Raw genomic sequence first — 18,412 nt, 5'->3', positions numbered from 1 at the left:
AAATTTTCTTTTCAAATTTCTTCTGTTCAACACACTTCAAAATAAGCCATTATTATCTTCGTAGATTTTATAGAATTATTTATTAAACACATTATTTCTTTATAAGCTAATAAGCTGATTTTCTTTTCAAAATTCGTCTTTTAAGAACACTAAAATTGGCGAATTTTTAGATTTAATATCAAATATTACAACATGTTAGAAGATTGATTCAAATATTTCATTCCTTGTTTTATGCAGTTCGCTATGATAACCATGAATATAATTATTTTACACTATGTAATGAACTAGTTACATGCAATTATGATTCTCATAAATGGCAGTACTGTAACAATGATACTGTATGAAAATATATAAAACAAAATTAACTCTTCATATAATATTAAATAATAATTATGAAGTAAGTATTTTTACCTGCTTGTTCAATGCGCAATGAAATATAAATACTACCAAACCCTACCGTCGAAAATGATTTTAATTTTTCTAAATATAATAGATATGAGTAACGAAGACATATTAATGATAACAGAAGTTCATTTCAAAGATGCCCTGTATTTCCTCTGAATAACATATGTTGCTGCATTAAGCGTTTTTTACACAACGTGTTAAGTGTCATAGTCAGGTCTTTTTGCGGCTCGTTACATTTGTGCGTTAGTCAATATATCTCGAAGTGAAAAAGTACAAATATCTACCGGTCTAGATGTTACCAAAGTTCATAACCTTGAATTGATGTTTAATTGCTGTAAGGAATATACGGGGCTTCAGTTTAATATCTAATTCGAAAGACAAATAGAAGTTAAACTTAGATTATGGGAATCAAAGTTGCTTGCAGAAGCCGGATCTATGGTCAGATATAGTTACCACCAAACCACAAACACGCTTCATGAAAGGAAGTTAACATAGAACTAAAGATGCGAATATATTTTTATATATTGTTATTATCTATTTTCTTTGGAAATACCTGAAGACTATTGCAAACTGCGAATACATATTGGATAAAATATTCCAATTACCCATGTATAACCCATTAAAGGTAACAAAACACATAAACATTTAACTCCAATCCTAAAATGTAAGACAAAATGTATATAAAAAGTATGGTTTAATAATATAATTCAAACATGAATATAAAATAGGAAATGACAAATGTTGATTGTGCAAAAGGTTGTGACAGTTGTTTTATAAATCTTCCTGAAGGTAACATATTGTTTAGGGAAAAGTTCTGTATACATATTTCTCGATTTGATATATGTCGTGTACATCTAAACAACAGTCCGTTACTAAGGCATTCACAAACAGAAATTCTTTAACGGCCCATTATGTCACAGATATGCTATCATTTTATTTCTCAAAAACTGTTTATTTTTGGTATCTTTTTACAGTTTACAAACATAAACTCATTTGCTATAAAACTGACAGAGGTATAATTTGCATTTATAATAGCTCTGTTAGCAATTTGTATAATTATGGTGACTTTGTATTTTCTATAATGGAAGTCAAATACTACTTTGTTTACGTTTTGCTACCTTTATGACACATAACTGCATGTTCAACGCTGCTTAATTTCAACTGTTAAACAACTAACATGCTCCTAATCTATTACTTACACTTTATTACACTCAGTTTGACATTTCTAAAGAACTTTTTTCTAAAAAAGGATTTTTGAGGCATTTTGTGCCTTAAACGTTTTATCAAAACCTATGATACGTATAAACTGTGATCGAATACTAATATATCGGATGCTTTGATCATTGCATGTATTTAAAAGTATTTACGAAATACTTATGTTGCATTAAATTGTTTTTCAGCAAAAATGTATTTTAATGCTCTTAGATCCTGAAACTATTATGAAAGCTATACAATAATGGAACGGTGTGTATTCTACAGCTTTCATATTATGAGAAGTTCAATTTATTTAGTTTCTCTTGACGCAAATGATGTCGGTCAGCATGATCAGTTACATGCAATTTATGAAGTATTGGTAATATTTTCTTCATAAAACCAAAGCAACAAGACTTTGTGATTAACTTGTTCTGGTTATAGAAAGAGAGAACCATATAGAAGGTTAATATAATAATCATATGATCAGTCTACAAATAATTTTTATTTCAAACAGCATTGCAAATAGTGTTTTTAAACATCGCAATACAGTTGAATAATATGCTTACTTTGTTCGTTCAGATTTTGATTTCTCTGCAAGCGAGCGAGCACCAAATGCAGCTCGTAAAACGAGGACAAGAAGTAGAAAATTTGCCTATTCAATATAAGAAATACAAGTCTGAACTCTTCTTTTAGATACGACATACTTCCACTTGCGAAAAGGTAATTGAGACATTTAGTTAAGTAAACAATCTAAAATTATTAAACTATTTCCATTTGTTTCTTTTAAATTAATAATGAAGTAATGGATTTTAGCCAACAGCTTTTGATGTTGCTACAACTGTTCTTTATATTATTCATTAGATTTTATTACAGTAAATGTCTTTAAATGTTATATTATTATTTATTATCTCAATACAGAGATATTGTTCGACAAATACACAACTATCAAACTTTTATAGATTATGGCACTGTGTACGAATCCAGTAGAATCAGTTTTGTATTCAACCATATGTATAATGGCATTATTATTCAACACCACCATATTAATGTTTGATATTTTAACAGAACTTTGTTATTTCGGGTACATTGAAAATTTGATATAGATGTTCAGGACTCTGAAAAGAAAATGAGACTTGACGCAGAACAAAAATGATTTGATATTCATGGATGGTTTTAATTGAAAGAAAAAACGAGGCTAAATGGAGTACAATAGTGGTGTAATATGGAATGTTATGATTTTTATATTGAAAACAAGGCTATATTCGTAACGTTGAATCATATTATGCGTTTTAGTATGTCCCATGATGCAAACCCTGTAATATATGTGTAAAATAAGTAGGTACTGCCATAGAATAAGGTTAGTGTTTTTTACAGTCATATAACATTGTATTGTGCAAAAAACTTTGTACTTTCTAATTGTTCCTTGATCTGATTTCCATGCACAGGTCTTTTTATTCGTGAACATTTTAGCATCTTCCCTATAAGTGTATTTACACGTTCTAATGTCTGTTGGTAAGACTTGTTTACGTAAGACCTGTTTTCGAGATAAATAACAATTGTTGCATGTTTTCTTTATTCTGTATTGTTACAACAGAAACAAGTATATCAAAATGAAATAAACACTAAATAAGACGTCTATAGAATAATTATATAATGACAGCAAGAATAAATGTAATTTTCACAGCTAAGCCAATGTATCACAGAAACATGATGTCATGAAAATGTCGAAAATATTGTGACATATAATTAATAACAGACAATGATTTGATTGTAGTCCATGTTTGATTTAATCGCCAATCCAATTTTAAGATTATTCAAGAGTAATCATGAATTCATTAGTATCACCAAGAATAATCGTATCACCATGCACCGCAGTTATCGAAAGTGTTATAGATTTCAAGGTCATCATTCATCAAACTGTTAACGTCTGTCTGAATAATGTTTCTAAAAGGATATAATAATAAAATGTATAGCTACTAAGATAATTGAAATGTTTACATACCAAATGTATTAGAAAGTGCAATGATGGGCACGAATTGCATCTGATTTAATAGATAAAATTGCATGTAAATCTGAACATATAACAAATTTTATTATGAACGGATAAATGTTTAAGCGAATTAAAAGATAATCATGTTTTTATGAAAATGTAAAATATATTAACAAACAGCAATGTAACGCTTTGTTTATTATAATGAATCATATTACGAATAATAAAATAAAATTATGTCAATTGACATGAGATCATATACTGTATTTGTACTGTTAAGTAAGTAATAATTATATATCTAAGAACTTCTGGAGGAAAGATATCACTACCTCTGTTATTCTGTTGCATGATCTGAATCATATGGAAATAAAATCAAAACTCCCCATTTGAAAGTATTTTGTAATGCAAGAATACTTTCCTTTTGCATTTGGCTCATTGTTTTGACTCGTATTAAAGCAAAAAAAAATTGGTCCTGACAATTTGATTTTAAACATTAGCAGAATACGATATCCCCTTAAAGTGTAAGAACTTGAAAATTTAGATATATTTAACAATTTTAAGCAATTGTAATTGTAACTCACCAGTTCAATTCTTTCAGCCCCTGGACGCCTTACGCGAACATCCCTGTCTAGGTGATAAGTAGCTAAAATAACAATTACAAACAGTTCATGATGCATTGTACTCACAACGTTTGATTCTATACTCAATGGTTCGTAAAAACTTCCGCTTAAGAGCTATTAAAACTTGAAAAATAGCCGATTTGTACTGAAATTTGATAAATTAGCTAAATAAAGATCAATCATTGAGGATTGTTACCATTATAACAAGGATATTTTTTGGCTGAAATACGAATTAATGCTAGATATTATACATTTTTTGGTACTTGCAGACGACAAAAAGACTTTTTTTAAGAATCCCAGTGACAAATCGCATTGTTTTCAAAGTTGTAGGTTTTGCCAAATGAAACGGTTTGCCCAACTCATTACATAAAAATACTTATTCAATGATTGAATTTTTTACTGAATTATTTACGTAAATTAGTAGTCACAAGCGGAAGTTAAAGATGACACTGGAACGTACACTGTGATACTATATAGCGACACTATATTAAGATTATGTTTTGAGGGGGAATACAGAAATCGTTTATATGAATGATAATTAGTAAATGGTTTAAAATTAGATAAACAACAAATTGAACATACTCTCTGATCCATAGCTATCATTGATACTGTTGTATATATCTGATGTTGATGAGTTGGACATCGCTCTCGGCTGCAATATATTTAATATTAAAACAAAGATACAAAATACAATTAGCAAGCTTAGCATTTATGTGTTGTATATTATTTTGTGTTTACTTTTATTACAAGAATTATTCAGTCAACAAAGTCATAAACACAATCAAGCCAACAGTAATTGAAATATTTTTGACGATTAAATGAAGGTTAGGACCAATATATTACATGGAAAAACACATCAATAGCTCTCACCGTTTTTTATTCATTTTTTTATTATTATAAATGTAATAATTTTCTTCTGAATTATCATTTTTCACGCAAAAAAACACACAAAAATGAAAAGCGTATAAACGAAGTCGCTTTAGTCAATAATTGAGCTTATAATGGGCTAAAAAAGCGATTTTTTGTTCCGTTTTTATATGTGTCAATAAGTTAATGTAAGAATTATCAATTTCGTAGCTTTTTGATCTCAGTTATGTCATCATTTAATGACGTTATTAATGTATGATGTTAGAATTTGATTTTTTCTATCTTTAATTTTTTAACATCACGAAAAGGTCTTTTTCTCTATAATTCCAATAGAACATACGTCTGACAATCAATTAAAACATGCTCACTGATGTACAGTTATAATCAAATCAGAATAAATGTCAACAGAGAGACATTTTGTACTTTCAGTTCCAACAACCATAATAATAAGTATGTAAATAATATATGTTTACTGTCAACGTAAAATTTTATTTTTACTTAATTTAGGCGGCCTTTTACTCGATATATTGTTATAAATTTAGTCTTCAACCCCTGCATGAATTTACTTTTTGGTAAGTCAAGTTTCTTAGCGTAAATTTGGCCGAAATACCGTAAATGTTTCGTATATTCGTATTCTAACGATTGTGTTCGAGGATCTTAGCATAAACCTGAGAAGATGCGACCGGCAACTTACATCTCACCGTTGTGTGTTCGAATCCCGCCATGAGGCAGCTTTCCAGCTGGCAACATCGATGCTTCTATTCGAATGCCCGTTCGTGCCTGAATAATGTACGGAGGGGCACCTGAGGTCTTTCTCCACTAGAAAAGCTGTAAAGACCCCCATGTTACCTTAACCGTGATGGTGCGACGTAAAACTTAACATAAATAAAATGTAAACTTTAATGAATATACTTGATTTACATATAGAGATATATAAGAAAAACGCTTACAACGAGGATTGGATTTGAAGTCGACCGTGTGAACAGACCAGAACTTGAGTATCTCTTCTTTCTTTGGTAAGCATGCCTTATCTGAAATATATAAAGATAGTTTCAATAAATGAAAGAATAAAACAATTTTGAAGTTTTTCCAGTAAAAGAAATGGTAAAATATATTTTTCAGAACTGATTTAAGTCGACTCAATAGACTAAGTTTTAGTATTATATCAGTTTGTACTCTACCTGCGTATTAAGTAAGCAGTGGAAAACGAATATAGCCAAACCCTGAAACGTAAAATAACAAATGAAATAAAGCAAGACGAAACAGAGGTCAATGTTTGTGTGTTATAAATGGCTGTGTATCCGATCTATATCCCTTTAATTTTATTTAGCTTTAATATGATATATAGAATAGAAAAAGACTGACAAAACAATGCGTGTTTGGTAACTTACAGTTACGTTAAAGAATTTAAACATTTATTTCAATTTGGCAATATTTATTTAAATGATAAATAGGCCATTTACAATAATAGACCAGTATTTGGTGTATGCTTAGATATGAATACAATTTGGGTAATATTCTTCTTATATAAAACCAAAGAATATGATAAGAGAGGCAGGGTGTTGTTTTTCAATGCGTGGAAAACAACACCCTATTTACCTGAAGCCCATTACAGACTGCAAAAACATACTGTATCCACGCCAAGTCTTCATTCACATAAAATATACCAATAACCCAGGTGCAGCCAACAAGGGGAAGTAATACGCAAAGACAACGAATACCAGCCCTGAAATATATGGCAATATTCATATGTGAATCATCTGATTATAATTATGTCAGAGGCATGTTATGTTTGATCTTAATAATGACCAGGACACGTATTTTCATAATAAATGTAGTATATTAAATAATCTCATGTGCTTGATCATGATAATGTCAAAAATATGTATTTTTGAACTAAATATTTTTGGAGATATGTTTGATATAAAATTGTCGGATATCATGATGTTTGACCATAATTATAATCATCTTTATAATGTGGGAGATACGATGTTATTGACTTTATTTAGTCGTCGATCTACGTTATGTTTGTTGTTCATTATGTCGGAGATACGTATATCTGTTTGATCGTAAAAACAAAGTCACGGATATGATATATTTGACTTTATAATGTCAGAGTTACGTATTTGTATAATGACAAATACACGTTATATTTGATCTAAATAATGTGGAACACACGTATTTTTCTAAATGTCGGAGATATGTACAACAACTATTTCAATTTTACAGTGTCACGGAAGAGTTTACAATTCAAAAAATCCAATAATGAAATTTAAAGTAATATAATTGTAACATATATATTTTTTCATCTACTTAAATTATGAAAGGTAAGAAAGAGAAAAATATATTTAAAACAAAAACTTACATGGTCCTTTCCTTCAGAGATTTCTGTGACAATGTTTTTGTCTTGAAAATTGCTTTCAACACAAGAACTATCAAAATAAAATTCACCTGAAGACAAAATAAAAAGCAAACGAGTCTTTGAAAATCAAAAATAACATTACTGGGGAAAACAAGAACAAAAACGACATTTCCTCAATTAAATGGTGTTTATAAACCTTTAAAGCTGAATAAAGTATATAGGATCCGTGATATTTAAATTTACCCTACAAATTAAAAAAAGTTGAGTTCATAATAAAATGATATTTAGTGCCCCTCCTCTTCCGGTCAAATGAAAGTTTATATCAAATAACAATAAATGTCATAATTACATCATAAATTTAAGCGAAACATTAATCTTCGTTTTCAATTACAAACAGATGCTTCAAAAACAGAGTGGTGTAATAATACACGTATGTAAAATAACGAAACTGGTAATGGAATAGACAAAAAGCGAAGTCAAGTAGTAAAAGATGATCAGAATAAGTATTCTTATATATTGTACATATTGTAGTCTAGCGACAAAAATGAACTGTAAGCAGATATAAAAGATGAAAATGAATTAATTTGTTTTTGCATGCAATAAAGCCAGACAAAGGATATATACCTAGAACAGCTGGGGAAAACAATATTTCATAATGATAAGATAGTGGAACCTAAATAAATACATACCAAAATAATCAAAAGGGCCGGTCCTACAAAAGCCCATATGAGTCCATCATCAATTGAAAGCCAGCATCTGATATGTAATAGATTTATGTAAGACAACATTTATTTCGGAAAACAATCGGGCTGAGAGATTATAGAAAAGAACTAATTTAAGAGCAACGCTATTTTTCTTTTACTTTTGCACTCTAGTAGATTATTCTAAAATGTAATAAATGGTAAAAACTGTATTTCTCTGAACCTATTAGACCAACGTAGGATAAAGGTTTTTTTTTCAATAGGAAATACATACGATTTATCGTTTCCATAACCCTTTGTCTGAGTAACCGCTAAAGATATGCCAACTATTACAGCTGGCAGCACTGAAAAAGGAAGAAATGTCAAAAGAAAATACTTATTTGGAAATTAAAGAAATGAAACGATAGCTTTGCAATTTATATTCTAAAAATCATACAGTTAAGTTAAACTTAAAAAAGAAACCAATGTAAACATGATTTTCTTAAATTCTGCCATTTCTCTTAAAAGATAGACTTTTACTTTAGCAAAAAAGTTTTACTGTATTATAAGACCATAGAATAGACAATAGATAAACAACGCTCGTAATGATAAAAAATTGTATTAAGAGAAAGATGTGACAAATAAAAAATAAATCAGCATTTGGAAAAGTTGTGTTGTGATTTTTTTTAAAGAAACAAGATCTTAACTAGAAATTACTAAAGACATACACCAAGCTAATGGTAGTATCCACTTTAGTCTGGATTCAGTAGTGAACACGTAAAGAATAACAAAAGATATTTCTACAGCTTCTGCCAACATTAGGGAAAACACCACGAGATAAATGTACTGTAGCAATACCGCGATTGTCGTGCAGACATCCTAAAAAACACAAATGTCATAACAAATACTTAATGTTATCTTTTAGTGTTTGTCTTTTTCTCCTGATTTAAATAAAGATTTATTTCCATTTAAGATACTCATCAATGTCTATTCCATATTCCCTCCTTATGTGCACGGTTTGAAGTTTCTATTAAAAAAACAACACTGGTTGTCGTTAGTTTGCAAATGGAAATGTCCCCGCATTATTTGTTAGCCAATCATATTTCTGCAGTCTTATACGGTAGCATTCTAGCTTGTTTGTGCCTCTGATTATTGTTATTCATTATCATTGTGTTACAGTTTGTGGGCAACAATTTTCTCTAATTATGATACACAAATGCTGATTATCTTACAGAACAAGATATAACGTCGACATAACATCTTATACTAAGCCAAGCGATACTATGAATTAAATGCTTTCAGTGAACTAACCTCATTTGCTGTTCTATCAACACCGCCGAGAAATATACTGTACGAAATCAGCAAAGCAAAGCAAAGGCTCATCAGTATCTTCACGCGATCAGATTTCACAAACCTGAATAAATGTAAAAGAAACAACAACAAATATTATACACACTAATGAGTTAAAAGGATGCGATGATACTTCCATGATGAAAAAAGGAAATATCATTGACAAGAACTTATAATAAAATTGTTTCATTCTTAAACTACGATAATAGATTTTTTTAGCTAAATCCATAAAGAAAATGTAGAATTAAGTACAACTATTCAAGTATCCAGTATGATTTACTTTATGAAAGTAAAAGGTCGGAGATCAATAATTTGAAATTTCTCATTCTTATCTCTATTTGTCAGCTTTTTCTAACAATCATACAAATGACAACATTGCAAGTGTAATTAATGATCAAATGAATCTTTATACTAAATGTCTGCTTTGAAAAAACGACTTTTTAGCATAAAGGAATGCAGTATTTATTTCATCATTAAACTTATGAGCTATTTAATTATTTTGTGTCGCCCATACTTACTTCCAATAGCATATATGTGTTAGCATCGTTATTATCAAACACAACATGGATATGGAACAGCCTACGATTGATATGATACGTATTGCTTCCGTTTCCACATTCTCCTACCAATTCGATAAAAACATACATTATTGTTATCTTTACATATAAATACGCATCCGTTACAAATTTATTTTCTTCATCCAGTGCTCAGCCTGATCTTTTATAAAACTGTTATGAAGATTGTGATTAAAGAAGGATGTAAGTATGTTAGGAAAAACCAGTTGTGTAGCATTCGAACTCAAGTTACTATAATACAAACAGACGGCGCTTTAGATAATACAAACCGAAAACATATATTCCCTCAATCTGATTAAAATATCTGCTCTAAATAACGATCCGCTCTTAGATCTGACCGTGACAAAATACAAAGTAATTTATGGTGATCTTTCCACAACCAATCATCGGCGAGCTTTCATAATTTTAAAAGCAAACAATGTGATGTCTTATTTAAACCCTTGGAAAAACAATACTGAATAGGTGTTTTTTCACGAATTCAAAAACAAACATGGCATTGTCCATATAGCCGACAGGTAATCTGGCAAAACAATCTTGCCAATTAAAATTGACTCTATTATTTAAAGGTTATTCGTGAAAAATAACTTCAACCATTTTTTTTTCTAACAAAAATCAGCAATTTGTTTAACTTCCAAAGATAATTGTATTTCGATACTTCTTCTTATGCCTATGTAGAAACCGGTTTAAATGCATGGCTAAAAATAGATTTCTCGGGAAATCCGAATTGCTAAGAATGCTAAAAATATATGGTCGTTATCAGATCTACATAAAAGAAATAAATTGATCTGAACTTTAGTCAGGTTGTCTATTCCCTGAAAAACCTTTCTTTATATTAATTAGAAAAGGTGTGAACAAAACCATCAGCTCTATGGACGGAAATGCTCCTTTAAATCGGCAATATCTTTTGTGTGTTTTAAATTTATGATGACTTTAAATTGAAACATATGTAAAGCAGGGCTACTGTAGATCAATTAAAATTCGCGCTATTAAAATGTAGTATTTGGTTCGCGCATTGATGTATTTGTCTCATTGTCATAATCAAGTCGTAAGTAATCCTAAATAGAAATTTCGTGCTACTAACAAATTAAATCACGATTATATTCGCTGATAAACAAGATCTGCAGTATATAAAATAATATGATTTAAATATCATTGTTTCTAAAAATATATCATATCATCTTACTTTTGTCCATGGACTCATTAAGATCGCAAAATTGGTTAAATGGTCACATTCACAAACAGTTTTGTAATTGTCCGAACGCTTCACTTTACATCCATTGTTCCCCCATAGCACGCTGTGAATTATATTAAATCCATGAAAATGTGTTCATTTTTAATTATTTGTTTTAGTTTAACGATCTCTGGACACCTAAGCCGCCATATTGACTATATATATGTTAAGCATACATTTACGGAGGTTATTATGAAGGTAGTTAATCAGTTAAAAATATAAAATGCTGCATGCTCTGTTTAACTTGATCATAGATGGTAGTAATGAGTGTGGTGTAGACGAACTTCACCTCATCCTAGTACCGGTTAAAGGAGAATTTGTAAACATTTAAAAGAACATTCAGAACATTAAGAAATAAAACAAACAAAAATATAATAAAAAACTTTGAAAATTCGAATTTAAGTACATCTGCATAATTATGTATTAATAAGGTAGTTATCATGTGACTTTCGATGTGATATGTTCTTGCCATTTTGTGACATTGACGCATGCTTAACGAAATAATGGTCGAAACTTTTGAAAGGGTATCAGAGGTTATATAGTTTGAAACTATCAAATGATTAATAGTGATTTTCTCACAGATCTGTTTAAGGTTTATTTACCTTGATGCATTGCGGTAACTACATATTGCTGATAACTGTTGATCAGTCTGAAAAATAAAACTATAATTCTTAGAGTCTCTTTTCTTGTTTTGTTTTTACATATTTAATTAATGAGAACAAAAAGAAGAGAATAATGCTTTTAAAACATGATCAACTGTCAACGTTCTTTTTATCAAACGATTTTACACTGACTTAGGAAATGGTTTCTTTCTTTCTATTGTTTGCCATTTTAGCAAATTGCGAGAACATCATTATTAATGCTATCATATCAGATGTATTTACACCACTTATAAAGGTCAACACTACAGCAACAGAAGAAAAGTATTCCTCAGTAGATCAAAACGATACGTAAATGACTAGGGATCCATTGATTATGATGTGATTTTTATCGACATAATGGCATATTGACCTAAGACAAACCCGACATTCTACCGGTGAATATAAAGCAATGGCTGATAAGTATATAATGGTTATGATAAGCATAAGATTTTAAAACGTCCCGTAAGGATAAACATAAAAGTAGCCTTTGACTGTTTATTTTAAAGCACGTGAAAATTACGCTTGTAAACAGATTTTTCGCGTTTCAAAGAGACAGGCAAAAGTTGTACATGTATAAGGCTGTACTTTCCGTGATTTTTTTTAATTCTTATAGCCTTTTCCTTTAAAAAAACAGTTATTGACTAGTAAGCCATTAAATATGATTTGATATTCACCGTCAGAAAGTCATATTGACCTCGGCCACCGCATCGGTCAATATTCCATATGTCGGTTAATATCACATCATATTCAATGGCACACTAGTCAATAATTGTATAATATTTTGCAGGTAACATTTGTTATTTTGTAACAGTAATTGACAGATTAATAGTTGAACATTTGCTTTAGTATTGTAATTAAAATACCTCAAAATGTTGGAATGTTAGCGTAATATTGAAGTCATTAACTTTTGTCCATTTGTCCAACTTTACTGACATAACTGACGAGCCAAATTCTATGTTATTTCTGTAACGATAAATTCTAGTAGATGAAACAAAACTTTAGGTAATCAAATCGGTTTAAACGTTCGAAAGATTTTCTAAAAAAAACATATTAACATTATTTTTTACATTAAAATTGCAACTCCTTTTTTCAACTTCTATTTCATTGCCTAATTGATAAGTTGTTTGATATGAAATATTGGTTTCTAAAATAATAACTCCGTTGCTTACTTGAAGAAAAGTATTACAACTTACAGGATATGGTACTTACCCACTAAAAGCTGTATTTATTGACATCATACCACTCAGGTTTTTGTATAAAACAGCTGAATATATCGTTGATCCTATGAAATAAACAATATCAATATAAGTTTCTGCTTCATAATTTTAAGATATGTTTGGAGTCTCTGTAACATCGCGGTTAAAGTACCCACTTTTTAAATCAATTGCCCCTCACAACCCGTCAACGCTGTGTGCCCAGACGGATCGGTCAGCAGCTTAGGATTCTTTTATATGAGAAAGCTATCCACCTGGCTTACAAGAGTGTTTTCTTTTCACTCAGGTGCCAGCTTAAATCAGGATTAAACCAGGCTTAAATCCAAGCACTTAAACAAAGTACAAATTCAGTAAATCTAAAAATTTTGCGTAACAAAGAAACAAACGAACACTTATTTGTTATTGGTAACTTATTGATTTAATTATTTTTTAATATAAATTCATACTGCGACACCAGTAAAACATCGTCATGCCAGACAAAAACGCCCTGTTTGTTTCAAACTCACGTCTTACCTGTCAAAGAAGCTTTGGGTAGATCCAAAGAAGCATTTTGTGATCCAGTAGGTGGAAACTTTATATTCGGTGAGTCGTGAATGCTCCTTATTTCCAAAACTAAATATAAAAATCCAAAATTTCTTTAATTTCTGTTTGATTGTCGAATATAAAAAGTACACCTGATCATGAGCAAAAGAAAATCATAAGCAATATTCAGATTGATGTTTTATACCAGTCATATGAAAAACATTGATGTCTTAATTACACATTTAATGAAGAATACCTTATCTAATTTCATTCCTGATTGAACGTCAGTTGCAAAATGTTAAATGTCAGTAAAAAGGATTGACTATGAAAAATATTCTCATAAATATGTAACATTTAAATATGAAAATATACCAAAATATAGTAGCTTATCCTTACCTAAGTTATCAAATGTTTTTGAAAAGTTCCCTCCTCCAGAACGGTTAAATGACCTTGAAATAGCATCAGTGAAGTTACTAATTACGTCTAAAACCTTTGACGCCCCTGATGATGCCTAATCATATGAATAAAATTTTATAACTTTGTATTTTGACAGTGTCTACAGTAATTGTTTTTAGGAGTAAGGACAACGCTATTTGCTTTAAAACGTCATTATTTTACACAAATATGAATACAAGAATGTACATTGTACAAGAACCTATATAAGTAGTTGCAGATGAAAGTTAAGTTGAGCAAACCTACAAAATTGCAAAAAATTGTATCATTAGATAACACAAATTACTTTTGTATCAGTTTCGTCTCTTACATCATTTATATATATTCCATATTACTGATTAGTCATTAAGCTGCTCTTATTTTTGAAGTAACAGTAGTATATTACATACAGTGCTAATTAAGAAGTAAGTCTAAAGTCCAGTCAAGTTTAGACAGAAGATGAATGGAAGTTATCACGAAATTGCCATGTTCGTCTCAGGATCAATAATTATTTTATTTAGGATAGAAACATTTTCAATAAATAAATTTTCAAAAATTTTCAAATATAAAATAAATAACATAAATCATTTGAATTCGTTTTAGTTTTAAGTTTTAATTCAATGAAATAGAACAAACCTCTGACGACGCTGACGATTGGTCACCAATAGCATGCCATGACTCAGTATTACTTGTATTCAACAAGTTACTTGTAGTTTCAAAGAAGGACTGTAATATATATCATACTGTTTATAATTATCTTAATACACCTTGAATGTATATATATCTAATGAATAATGATAAATTAACACATTTTGTTGTCGAGCAAGTATGTGTTCACATTTAAAGCTTCATTTATTTGTAACTTCTAGAATTGTTAAAGAATGGAGCCAAAAGATCCTTCAAAACAAAAACGTTTTGGTTATATTATTATTATTATTAGTAGTAGTAGTAGTAGTAGTGGTGGTGGTGGTGGTGGAAGTTAGTAGTTAGTAGTAGTAGTAGTAGTTGTAGTAGTAGCAGTAGCAGTAAACATTTTATAATAAATTTAAAATGTAATATAAATAAATAACATAAACAGAATATAGTTATAGTTTTAAGTTTAAGTAATGAAATAGAACCCTCTGACGACGTAGAGATGGTACAAGCAGTGCCATGACTACAGTATATACTAGTGTAGTGCAGTAAGTTACTTGTAGTTGCAGAAGGCAACGTAAGTAGATATAATAGTTACAGTTATCAGTAAGTACAGAATGTAAATATATACAGTGTAAACTATAATAATAATAATTTTTCAAATATCAAGATTCGCCTTGTTGTTTATTTGTTATTGTTGTTGCTCTCTTTCTGTATTTGAAACAACTGAAAGGTTGGTTTGAAAGGTCGTGTTTTTTCAAGTTCTATTTAGCAAAACATGTTATTAAAGAAAAATGAAATAATTCTTTCACAAATATTACCGTAGAAAGACTGTCATTTATGGTTATGTTAGTGTAGTCAATAGTTGCTATGATCTCTAGAGTTGACGTAACCGCTTCTAATTCACCACTATATGTTTTGTTGCTTTCAGTTTGATTGGTTAATGACGATAGTTGATCAAGTACATGAACTACAGTCTCGGTTGTCGGTGTTTCTTTTATAATATTTACCTAAATAACGAAATGTATTAAACAATGTAGTATTGACTTAATCTTTTACACATTTAAGTAATTACATGTGATGAAAAACGTGCTGCTTTTCATTATTAATCATTAATTCATTTATCAAATAGAATGTATTGTTTAGGTAATATGCAAAATAGTAAGTAATATTTTTTCTTTGTATTGTCTTATTATTTCTTTACAACTAAAACAGAATTTTTGAACAGAATATAAACTAAATTAGTTACACTGTCAGTAATTTCCTCTAGCGCCTTTCTAATACAGTTGTAATGAGGTAACAACCATTTCCCTTCTGTTGAACACTTTCTCGTTACATAATCAGACAAATCTACAGTAATCATATATATATATGCGTCAAAACTACATAATAATAATTAATATCGACATGGTCATACACATTTTTGGTGGATTTTTAATGTCCTACTATGTAGATATGTGATTGTTCTACTAATTTGAATCTTATCAATTTTTTATCAGAAAATATCGTTCAGTAAGATTTTCAATTTCAGAATTATATTATGTTTTAATCATTGAATCGTTTCAAGATAATACGTACCTTGATTTATTTTGGAACATGGGAACACTCGTGTTTCGCCTGGATTTGTTACATTCCAAACCTGTCCATGACTGTCTGTGTTTTTTTCACACGGACTTGCTTGTTTGCTTGGAGCTGAAGTATAGATTTCATTCTGCTACATCTGTATTGTTTTAGAAATTGAGTGTTATGAAAAAGAGAGGGAACTAAATCATACGTCAATATTTATATAAATAAACTGTTTTCTACATGTAGCTTGTTTTTATTTACTCCAACATTTTATCAGTAAGTTTGTAAAGCTTTTGTAACATGCACGACACGGTTAAAGTCATATAATGACGTGAGAAAAGGGCATCAGATGTTTCTCCATGTATTGCGATGGTCACAAGTTGACACCTTTGTAAATCATTCAGATATACATAAGCAAACTAGACTGAAGTTTGTCTTTGCAGCAATGAAAAAGAAACTCTTTGTGACTTATTGAATCATCGTGAATTTTGTAACCACGTGCATGTTTGGTTTTATTTAATATGCAATTCACATTCGGTTTGGCATGCTCATCTGTTATTAATCGTCATTAAAACTCATTTTCAACTGAAAATCTTAAATGATAAGAGTTCATCAATTATGTACAAATTTACCTTTTATGCACTTAGGTGCACTCCCGCTCCATTGTCCAGACTTCAGACATACGCGAGAACGGTAGCCTTCTAATACATAACCGTTTTCACAAGAATAATGTATGACTGAATCAACTGTGTATGTAGTATCTGCACCTTCAATTGTAGGTTGGTCTGTGACCTCTGGGCGACTGCAGTCTGGAAAATGAAATAAGAGTAGAAAATATGTTAAAATATAATAATTGTCATAAATACTGAGTATAAATTAAGATGGAAGTATCTTTATACTGGACAGATTATAAAATATGTTAGTCCTTGCATTAAATGTCCATCCTATTGCATAAACAAAATATTAAAATACATAAAATTATATTCATGCATTGGTATTTGAAATGGTTATCATATAGCATGATTGTAACATCGATTGTACACAAGTATTATCTATATACACTAATGTTGCAAAGTTATCAAGTAGTTTTCATTTTAAATAAATAAACCTATTATATAGTAAGATTTTTTTCGTTATATAAATGATATACCCGTATATAGACAGCTGTTTGCTATATAACAAACCCTTAGTGGCCCGCGTTTGATAAGTTAACAGCTGATTTTCTAAGCCATATAAACTGTCAAATACCTCCAAACAATCTAAACAACGTCATACAAACAAGAATAATTCCAATGAAAGTTCCGAATCTTGATTATTTACATATTGTGATCTTCATATTCTTACAATAATACTTTTGAACACAATAAACAGTACATTGTATTGCTATACTGTTTTATTGCGAATTGACATGCCAAAAAATATTGATTTTGTTTTTAAATTTAGATATCAGCGAAATTAGAAGTGTTTAGAAGAGTGATTTTCACTCTTGATTATCCCACGGTATGAAATAGGCTTTGAGACACAAGTGTCATTAGTACTTATTTTTAACAAAAATTCAGGATCTTAGAAACGGTATGTCTTATTTTTATACAATTGATTGTTCATTGATCAAATTAGTCAATTCCTACTAAGTAATCGTGCCAATATCTGTTAATTCTTAAATACTTATGCCCTTTGCAACTTTATATTCTAATTAGGTTTTGTTAACAAATATGTTTTGTAAGTCTGTAAAACAAAATCTTTTACATTATTTCACACAATCAAAGCAAGCATTCATTTGAACGAATACAAAAGCAACCTTAAGTACTTACACACAGGCGAGCATGTTATTGATACATTGCTATTCCAGGCTGCTTTTTCTGAACATATAAATGTGACACTCGTGTTTCCATTTGAAAATGAATATCCAACTTTGCATTTAATTAAAGCGACGCTTCCAAAATGTGTTGAATTCTTCGGAATGAATGTTGTCTCTTCACTGTTATTGATAGATAATCGTAGAGGACCGCAATCTATAAGGTAACATCTAATAATGTAGTTCATTTAAAATTAAAAATGGTATAGTTGTTCAGTACTGATCATTATTTAAGAGGAAAATAGAATATAGAGCATGCATATTCAAAACAATTA

At 29.8% G+C, this 18,412-nt stretch overlaps 1 protein-coding gene across 1 annotated transcript in view; it reads right to left on the bottom strand.

Moving 5' to 3' along the window:
- Positions 1-3,233: 3,233 nt before the first annotated feature.
- LOC132740036 (uncharacterized) overlaps positions 3,234-18,412 on the bottom strand; it is a 34,113-nt gene continuing 18,934 nt past the window's right edge. The window contains exons 11-34 of the mRNA XM_060727892.1: positions 18,094-18,294; positions 16,915-17,091; positions 16,295-16,408; positions 15,966-16,066; positions 15,538-15,726; positions 14,720-14,809; positions 14,048-14,162; positions 13,643-13,741; positions 13,125-13,197; positions 12,779-12,878; positions 11,877-11,923; positions 11,227-11,338; positions 9,987-10,090; positions 9,430-9,532; positions 8,847-8,997; positions 8,414-8,483; positions 8,128-8,194; positions 7,442-7,527; positions 6,676-6,802; positions 6,258-6,299; positions 6,027-6,107; positions 4,792-4,861; positions 4,171-4,232; positions 3,234-3,543 (exon numbers count right to left, since the gene is read on the bottom strand). Of these exons, the coding sequence (XP_060583875.1) occupies positions 3,520-3,543; positions 4,171-4,232; positions 4,792-4,861; positions 6,027-6,107; positions 6,258-6,299; positions 6,676-6,802; positions 7,442-7,527; positions 8,128-8,194; positions 8,414-8,483; positions 8,847-8,997; positions 9,430-9,532; positions 9,987-10,090; positions 11,227-11,338; positions 11,877-11,923; positions 12,779-12,878; positions 13,125-13,197; positions 13,643-13,741; positions 14,048-14,162; positions 14,720-14,809; positions 15,538-15,726; positions 15,966-16,066; positions 16,295-16,408; positions 16,915-17,091; positions 18,094-18,294 (2,405 nt within the window). The 3' untranslated portion in view covers positions 3,234-3,519. The remainder of the gene's footprint in view (positions 3,544-4,170; positions 4,233-4,791; positions 4,862-6,026; positions 6,108-6,257; positions 6,300-6,675; positions 6,803-7,441; positions 7,528-8,127; positions 8,195-8,413; positions 8,484-8,846; positions 8,998-9,429; positions 9,533-9,986; positions 10,091-11,226; positions 11,339-11,876; positions 11,924-12,778; positions 12,879-13,124; positions 13,198-13,642; positions 13,742-14,047; positions 14,163-14,719; positions 14,810-15,537; positions 15,727-15,965; positions 16,067-16,294; positions 16,409-16,914; positions 17,092-18,093; positions 18,295-18,412) is intronic.

The sequence above is a fragment of the Ruditapes philippinarum genome, unplaced genomic scaffold, assembly GCF_026571515.1.
Source record: "Ruditapes philippinarum isolate M1 unplaced genomic scaffold, ASM2657151v2 ctg1255_1_1_1_1, whole genome shotgun sequence".
Lineage (NCBI taxonomy): Eukaryota > Metazoa > Mollusca > Bivalvia > Venerida > Veneridae > Ruditapes > Ruditapes philippinarum.
The sequence above is the reverse complement of the archived record's forward strand: the minus strand, read 5'-3'. Positions and strand labels throughout refer to the sequence as shown.